Source organism: Ceratotherium simum, chromosome 16 (assembly GCF_057802395.1).
Source record: "Ceratotherium simum simum isolate JZ-2026a chromosome 16, ASM5780239v1, whole genome shotgun sequence".
Lineage (NCBI taxonomy): Eukaryota > Metazoa > Chordata > Mammalia > Perissodactyla > Rhinocerotidae > Ceratotherium > Ceratotherium simum.
In genome coordinates, this window is record NC_141915.1 from 19202527 (window position 1) to 19211226 (window position 8700).

The window sequence follows — 8700 nt, forward strand, 5'->3', positions numbered from 1 at the left end:
CAGGCTTTGTCAGTTTCCTTCAGTGCTGTGTTCCAAGAATCCTCTGCATGGTGCCTGGCACATAAGGACAGCTCAATAAGTAAATAAGGGAGAAAGGCAGGTAATGGTATTCTCTTTTACAAGCAATAAAACAGGCCCAGAGAGGAGGTCTGACTGCCTTCTGGCTCAGTTCCTATAGTGACAGCACCCAGGAGCATAGGGCCACACCTAAGGGCCTCTCAGGCCCTTCATGGTCTTCTCCTCCTCCTATGCTCCTCCAAGGCCCTGCGGAGCCATACCCCAGCCCCAGAAACACGACTAGTTTCCCAGGAAAAGATCCTAGGGCAGGAGTGGAGCAAGCGACAGCCTACTAATAACAGTAGCACCTACAACGTACCAGACACGTTCTTCCACAGCAACTCTTTAAGGCAGGTTCTATTAGCACCTCCATTTTAAAGATGAAGAAACTGAGGCAGAGGGAGGTAAGCGGCATGCCCAAGATACTAGCAGAGCCTAGGTAACCAAACCAAGGCAGTGGAGCTCGAGGCTGCCCTCTTATCCCCTCCCAGTAGCTTGTTACAGCACAGAGCATCAGTGGAGGCATCAGGAGTCATGTGCTTCTAGCTTGGCCTTGAGCTCCTGGCCTCTCCCACGACCTCGCCAGCCCAGAGCCCTCGGCAGCCTAGAGCCGGCGGGCAAGAGCCGGCGGGCAAGACTGAGCGGGACCGCGTCCCTGGCTCCGCCCCGGCCGTCGCTTAAAAAGGGACACTCGGCGCAGGCGCAGAAAGCTCCGCCTCCTGCCCCGCGCCGGCGCCGACACGAACGCGCATGGAGGGGCGCGCGAGCCCCCCAGGCGCATCCCGCGCCCGCTACGTGGCGACGGTGCTGTGTCGAGGGCCTGTGGAGCCGCTCATTTTCCTTGCCAACTTCGCCTTGATCCTGCAGGGCCCGCTCACCACGCAGTACCTGTGGCACCGCTTCAGTGCCGACCTCGGCTACAATGGCACCCGCGACAGGGGCAGCTGCGGCAACCACAGCGCGAACCCCACCATGCAGGTAGCGGCGGCCGGGATGAGCGAGGAGCGTGGCAGGGAGCGGGCCTCGGGCTGAGACCGTGGGGACAACGGACGGGGCGGGGCCTGCGTAAAGGTGGGGGGCAACCCAGAGGGTTCTGGATTTTGGGTGGTGGGCGGGGCCCGAGCAAAGTTGCGGCCTGACGGAGAACTGCTGTGTGGGGATGCGCCAAGTTGACTTAGCTAAAGCGAGGCCTGGAGAGTTAACAAAAGGGAGTAAAAGTAAGAGAATGGGCCCTTGGTCCATTTCCCTTACCCCCGCGGCAGTGTCAGTTGTGCTGAAATTCCCTGAGGTTTAGGGCTCCAAAGAAAGTCCTCATCCCTGTATCTCCCAGGATGGTGATGGTTTAGGGGGTGGGCAACCCGGAGTGGAGCGGCACCCTGGTAAGACTCATGCCCCTACAGGAAGTGGAGACCCTTACCTCCCACTGGACCCTCTACATGAACGTGAGCGGCTTCCTGGTGGGGCTCTTCTCGTCCACCCTGCTGGGCGCCTGGAGTGACTGTGTGGGCCGCCGCCGGCTCCTGGTGCTGGCCTCCTTTGGCCTGCTGCTCCAGGCTCTGGTGTCCATCTTTGTGGTGCAGCTGCAGCTTCATGTCGGCTACTTCGTGCTGGGCCGCATCCTTTGTGCTCTCCTCGGTGACTTCAGTGGCCTCCTGGCTGCTGGCTTTGCCTCCGTGGCAGATGTCAGCTCCAGCCGCAGCCGCGCCATCCGAATGGCCCTGCTGGAAGCATGCATCGGGGTGGCGGGGATGCTGGCGAGCCTCCTTGGGGGCCACTGGCTCCGGGCCCAGGGTTACGCCAACCCCTTCTGGCTGGCCTTGGCCTTGCTGATAGCCGTGACTCTCTACGCAGCATTCTGCTTTGGTGAGACGGTGAAGGAGCCGACACATGCTCGGCTCTTCACTTTCCGTCACCACCGATCCATTGTCCAGCTCTACGTGGCTCCGGCCGCGGAGAAGTCCAGGAAGCATTTAGCCCTGTACTCATTGGCCATCTTTGTGGTGGTCACTGTGCACTTTGGAGCCCAGGACATCTTCACCCTCTATGAACTGAGCACCCCCCTCTGCTGGGACTCCAAGCTGATCGGCTATGGTTCTGCGGCTCAGTACCTCCCATACCTCACCAGCCTGCTGGGCCTGCAGCTTCTGCAATACCACCTGGCTGACACCTGGGTGGCCGAGATTGGCCTGGCCTTCAACATCCTGGGGATGGTGGTCTTTGCGTTTGCTACCATCACACCCCTCATGTTCACAGGTAAAGTGTGTGGGCTCAGGGACAGTTTGTCCCAGAGGTGCTGGGTGAAAATTTTGGGCCAGCCACTTGCTGCCCCCAAACGTGGTTCATGCCTGTGTCTGAAAACATCGTTATGTTCCCAGCCTGCACTGGAGGACAGACAACTAAGAAACCTTAAAGATGCCATCTTCGTCATACAGAAAATATAGACCTTCAATAGCCAAATTAATTACTCCACATTATGAACCATAAATATTGTTAGTAAGATGGAGCAAAAGACAAAAGTATGGCTCATACACTAATTGCTTTACTCCTTGGCTTCACACAGCCTGTATTCATGGTGTTTTTAAACAAAGTCCATGCCGTTAATGCCTTAATACTCACTTCTCTGGTAAGAATCACAGGATCTACCTTAAATATCCTTGGTCAGCTTCTTTGGGTTTTTTAAAAAGCCAGTCTTCTCAAACCACAGATATCAAATTCCTGCTTGTGTTAGTTCTTCTCTTCTTCCTTTTTTGTTTTTTTTTTTGGCAAGAGAGGGGCGGCTGGGAATGAGGAAATGAACTTTTTTAAAGGAACAGATTTATTTTGATAGAGCCCTAAGATATGTTGTGTACAAAGTCAGCTGTTCAGTAATCACAGATGTCTTAACATGGCTGCTTGCCTGGACGGCGACGCTGAAGGGGACCAGATGCCTTCCTCTCCTGCCCACGGCATCTCCCGTGGGCTCGTGCTGGGCTCGTTGCCCTCAGGGGTACAGAGATGATGAAGACACTGTCATTGCTCTGGGGAGCCTCAGCACAGTGGGATTTGGGGGCCTGACCCCTGAAGCTGCCCTGGCGTGGCTGCCTCATGGTATACCCACTTTGGAGGGTCCACTTTCCTCTAGGAGTTTGCAGTTTTGCTAGGGAGGCAGCAGTCACATGAGGGATGGAAATGGTTATGAAGGAAACAGTGTAAGCCCGTGAGTAAACGCAAAGGGAAAAGACACTCGCATTTACTGCGTACCTACTATGCCACGTTCTTCACGGAGGTTACCTCGTGCATTTGTTTTCTGTGGCTGCTGTAACAAATTATCACAAACTTGGTGGCTTAAAACAACAGAAATTTATTCTCTCAGAGTTCTGGAGGCCAGAAGGCAGGACTCAGTATCACTGGGCTGAAATTAAGGTGTTAGCAGGGCCACACTCCCTTTGGAGGCTCTGGGAGGGAATCTGTTCCTCGCCTCTTCCAGCTTCTGGTGGCCGCTGGTGTTCCTTGGCTTCTGGCTGCATCACCCTGATCTCTGCCTCTATGGTCACATGGCCACTCTGTCTGTGTCAGTTCTCCCTCTGCTTCCTTCACATAAGGATTCGTGTGATTGCATTTAGGGCCCAACCTGATAATCGGGGATAATCTTGAGATGTCAAGATCATTAACTTAATCGCATCTGCAAAGACTCCTTTTCCAAGGAAGGCAACATTTGTAGGTTCCAGGGATTAGGACTTGATATCTCGGGGGGCCGTTATTCAGCCTCCTATACCCCAGAGCCATCCTGTAATGAAGGCCTCATTATCCTTTTACAGAGAGGAGTCAGGCCCAAGGCCACACAGTGAGTAAGCGATGGCACTGGGTTTTGACCTCGGGGCTGACTCCAAAGCCCAGGCTGTGTTCTGTGCCCTGCCGCCTCCCTACTGAGTGCCAGGTGGGTGGGTGACACCTGCTGTGACCACAGATGTTCTGATGAGAATGCAATTGGTGGGAAATCAGCATTCACTCATGAAAGAGAGAGCAGGTAGGCCAGGCCTTGAGAGGCGGAGGGGTAGTCTCCATTCCTCCTTGGTCATTGTCTCCTTCACCATCAAGGAGGTTCTTCCTTTGTCTAACATGAGTCCCACATGGGGTATGTACAGGATACATTTTGCTGCATCTCGCTTGGGCACCCTTCTCCCCAACCCCATTTTCTTGACGATTGTTTCTTCTCCACAGGGTACGGGCTCCTCTTCCTGTCGTTAGTCACCACACCCGTCATCCGGGCCAAGCTCTCTAAGATGGTGCTCCAATCAGAGCAGGGTGAGTGTCAAGGTCAGCCTGCGTCTGGCTCATCACGCCTGGTGTTGCCTGAACTGGGCAGAGGGCAGCTGCAGGCCAGGAGGCAGCTTACCTTCCCCCCTCCCATGCTGGAGAAGTATGTAGCTGAGACAAGTGCACTTCTGTCAGGTTGCCCAGGGCTGGCAGAGGACCACAGCGCCTGGATTTTCAGACCACAGAGTTGGAATTTGCAGTCAGCAGAGCTGACTCTAGTGTTCTTTTGGGTAACCCAAACAAGGATTGACTCTCCAGACCTCAGGTTTTCCATCTGTAAAATGGATGTGATGATGCCAGAGTTCCTGCTTCACTGGGGTCAGAGCATACAAGCTCAGAGGAAGCAAACAACCTTGTGGTGTAGGTTGCGTTGTCCCCAGGTGACAGATGAAGAAGCAGAGGTCCCGAGGGTTAAATTGACTCACCCAAGGTCACAGTAAGTGGTGGAGCTAGGATGCAAACCCACGTCTGTTTTTAAGAGCAGCAGGTCTTGGGATTTGGGTTTTAGTCCTGGCTCCCTCCCCCACTGGCTGTGTGATCTTGGGCAGGTCCCTTTCCCCCTCTGGGCCTGTTTCCTCATCTGTAACATGAGTGGTTTGCTCTTGATGACATCTAGAGGCCCTTCCAGCTCTGACAGTCTGACAGAGTTTAATTTCAACTTCTGTTGGGTTGTTGCTCATTTTGCAAAATTTGGGTTCTGCTGGCATATCTATAGAGAATAGCTACTCAGGCCTCTGGGTCTTTAGACCCCAGTCTGGAAACATCTGGCTCATGTGCTTTTCCCCATCTGCCCTGTTAGGAGAATCTGGTGATGCCAGAGGCTCTGGTGCCATATATAGCCCACCATGGGTTCTGTTGTCCTCTGAACCCAGGTGCCTTCATTCATTCACTCAATGAGCTTTTTTTCCTAGCACCTTCACTGTGCCCAGAGATGCCAAGAGGAACAGGAGAAAAGAACAGCCCTTACTAACTGGCTACCTCCAAGGGGCCAGGCCCTGTGATGGGTGCTTTACATGTGAATTTAATGTTGCCACCAGCCTCTGAAATAGGTATTATCCTTATTTAACTGAAGGGGGATGGAAACCCAGAAGGATAGGTGACTTATTCAGTGATCACACAGCTAATAAGTGTTGGAACTGGGATTTAACCTACCGGTTAATCCCAAACGGGAGGTGACTCCAAAGGGGATAAACCAAAAACCATTTTCATCAGGCTTTTGCTAGAAGATGTCATATGTATTTTTAATACATGGATTTAATAACAGCCATTTGTGCCATAGTCCCTGTGTGCCAGGTGCTTTCCACGCATGACCTCACTAAATCTTTCTCACAACACATGATGTAGGATTTGTAGGTAAGGAAGGTGAGACTCAGAGAGGGGAAGTGACTTGCCCCAGGTCACACAGCTATGAAGTAGTGGTGCTAGGATTTGAATCCGGTCTTTCAAATTCCAGACTGTGCTATTTATTTCTTCACAGGTGCTCTCTTTTCTGCTGTGGCCTGTGTGAATGCGTTGGCCATGCTGACAGCCTCTGGCATCTTCAACTCGCTGTACCCAGCCACCCTGAACTTCATGAAGGGGTTCCCCTTCCTCCTGGGCGCTGGCCTCCTCTTCATCCCGGCCATTCTGATAGGGTAATGCAGGGCTCTGACCCAAGCTCCTAATGCCCTGTATCCCAATGGTTTCTTCTTCCTCCTTCTCCTCCCAACCAGAAATGGCAGTCTCAGTCCCAGCCTGACCTCCCCTTGCAGATGGCTGCCTAACCCTCTGGGAGCCATTTCCCAGGGGCAAGGCAGAGGGCGGTAGGGAAGGGTCAGGCTGACATTGCTTTTTGGCAAGGCTATGTTCTCTTCCCCAGTTGCCCTCATCCCCCCCATTCCTATTTTACAGATGGTGGCAGAGATGTGCCAAAGGGAAGCCCAGAGAGCTTCCTCGGCTACTTGTGGCTGGGCCACAGGCTAGCCTGGCCCACTGACTTCTTCCCCTATAGCCTTAAGAATCACTTTCCAGAACCCTCTGTCTCTGGACATTGTCTTCCACCTCTCAGCTTGGGGAAGGGGATACCTGTACCAGCACACCCATTAGAGCCTGTGTCACTTCTCCAGGAGTTGAGGGTCCCCCCATGTCAAATCTGAACCCTCTCTCTGGTCTCTCACAGGATGCTGGAAAAGGCTAATTCTCAACCTGAATTCCAGCGGTTTCCCCCTAGCCCCTGATCTGCCTGGACCAGAGGACAGAGGGCAAGAGGAACGAAGTGAGCACTCACCAGCTGGCAGCAGGCATCTGGGATCCCAGCTCCCAGCAGCACCGGCAGCTCCCCTCCAAGGGCAGTGTTCACCTTGGACATGGTGGTCAAGCTAGACCAAGGTCCCTACCTCATCCACAGCTGTGCCAGCCTATGACTCTAGGATCCAGAGTTGTAACCCAGTCGCACCCCGGGGCAGTCAATGGGGAAGCCATTTGGAATAGAGTCTTTTTACCCTTTATGCCATCAATCACGTAGAACCCTCCAGGGGAGAGAAGAGGTCCTGATGGAGGTGAGGACTCAGGGGCCAGTTGAAGCATGAGGGCTGCCATCTCTGCTTCCAGCCAACACTGCACAGCTCACAGTGCTGTGAGTGCAGTGCAGCCACCAGTCACTCCTTAGTGATGAATATGGTGCCCAGTTGGTGCCGGCTTTGTGGGGAGGAAGGGTTGCGGGAGGGACTTGGTGCCCTCTGGAGGGAGAGTGCTGCCGTCTCTGGGTGGGAATCAATCCCCTGGGCTTCACAGTGCCAAGTGTAATAATAAATCCGTATACTCACGCTGAAATGAACCTTCTGGCCAAGGCATTGGGGTGTGGGCCCTCTGTTTTCCTGTTCCCAGTCTGCCCATCATAGGTCAGATGGCAGCAACTGCTGGGCTGGGCAGGAGCCCCTGAGCTGCCAGGGATTCATACTGGGCATGGCCAGCTGAGACCTCATCTGGCTGCCCATTCTCTTCTCCCGAGCTGCTGGGAGATGAAGGGCATCAGAGAGGCTCGGAACAGAGCCCTGGCCGCTCATTCCTTTTTTTGTTTGTTTGTAAGGAAGATCAGCCCTGAGCTAACATCCGTGCTAATCCTCCTCTTTTTGCTGAGGAAGACCGGCTCTGAGCTAACATCTATTGCCAATCCTCCTCCTTTTTTTTTGCCCAAAGCCCCAGTAGATAGTTGTATGTCATAGTTGCACATGCTTCTAGTTGCTGTATGTGGGACGCGGCCTCAGCATGGCTGGAGAAGCGGTGAGTCAGTGCGCGCCCGGGATCCGAACCCGGGCCGCCAGTAGCGGAGTGCGCGCACTTAACCGCTAAGCCACGGGGCCGGCACTTGGCCGCTCATTCCTAAGGGTCAGTCGGAGAGCCACTCCTTGAAGGCACCTGTGCTGGTCTTCCTGGCTACACCAGCCCAAGAAGAATCAGGTTTTGTTACACTCAGCCCTCTGACACCTCCCATCACTGGGTATTTCAGCAGGGCCATGTGCTGAGACCATCCCTCATGCATCTGTAGGTCAACGGGAACCTGGAGATAGACGCGACTCCCCATATGGTGCAGGGGCCCCAGCTTCCCAGAGAATGAGGGGCCCATTTTTGGGCATTAGGAAAGCCTGGACCTGAAGTTGAAAGGCAGAATCGGATTCAGTATTAAGGCACTGGCTTTGATGAGGGTGATAAGCCCCCAAGCAGACTCAAATCAGGGGTACTTGACTCTTTAAGCCAGAATTGGCCACAAGGATTGGCCCCATGCCGCCATTTCTACTCTCATTCTCTCTCATCTGTCCTGCCGGCCAGTTTCCTGGCTGGAAATCATGCAGGTATAATGGGGGTGCCCCAGGGCACACCAGGGTCAGCTGTGGCCTCTGCAGCTGGGCCTGTTTCCAGATTCCCATCTCACTGTCCCCTCTGTCATTGGGAGACCGAAGCAAGGAGGCCTCCACTGACTGTCCCAGCATGAGGCAGTGAGGTGGGTAGGGAAAAGGCCCGGGGCTGATCTCCGGGCTGGGCTGTACTCCAGGCACTGCCTCTGACTTGTGTGTCACCTTGAGGAAGCTGTTCTATGAAGGGTTAGATCAGCCATGCCCCAAATTGTCTGATCATGGTTGAACAAGTTAGGAAACACTGGATTAGATCATGTTCTGAGATTCTAGAATGAGATGCCTCTCTTCATGGGCCTGGGGGAAGGATGAATGAGTTGGAGCTGGACTTTTAACCATTGGGTGTCCCTGAGCAGTTCTTGGTCCCAGGGAGGGGTGGGGTGAGGTGGGCTGACCTAGCTGACTCAGCCCCGACCTGGGGGCAACAGCTACAGCCCATCCAAGCAGAAAAGCCTGA

The 8700-nt window shown here is 54.0% G+C and overlaps 2 protein-coding genes across 2 annotated transcripts in view; one reads left to right on the forward strand and one right to left on the reverse strand.

The window, feature by feature from the left end:
• The window catches only part of SLC13A2 (solute carrier family 13 member 2), a 74158-nt gene extending 72598 nt beyond the window's left edge, over nt 1-1560 (reverse strand). Inside the window, exon 1 of the mRNA XM_087440747.1 lies at nt 1475-1560. The gene's annotated coding sequence lies outside the window, so the exon portion shown is untranslated. The remainder of the gene's footprint in view (nt 1-1474) is intronic.
• Nucleotides 758-6697, forward strand: SLC46A1 (solute carrier family 46 member 1). The gene is made up of 5 exons (XM_004433385.3): nt 758-1035; nt 1458-2310; nt 4258-4341; nt 5831-5987; nt 6512-6697. Exons 1-5 carry the CDS (start codon nt 808-810, stop codon nt 6567-6569), a joined length of 1380 nt encoding a protein of 459 aa, XP_004433442.1. The 5' UTR covers nt 758-807; the 3' UTR covers nt 6570-6697.
• The last annotated feature ends 2003 nt before the right edge of the window (nt 6698-8700 follow it).

Coding starts and splice junctions, on each gene's coding strand:
- SLC46A1 (XM_004433385.3), top strand. CDS start 808: ATGGAGGGGCGCGCGAGCCCCCCAGGCGCATCCCGCGCCCGCTACGTG. Junction 1,036..1,457: donor GCGCGAACCCCACCATGCAG/GTAGCGGCGGCC, acceptor ATGCCCCTACAG/GAAGTGGAGACCCTTACCTC. Junction 5,988..6,511: donor ATCCCGGCCATTCTGATAGG/GTAATGCAGGGC, acceptor GGTCTCTCACAG/GATGCTGGAAAAGGCTAATT.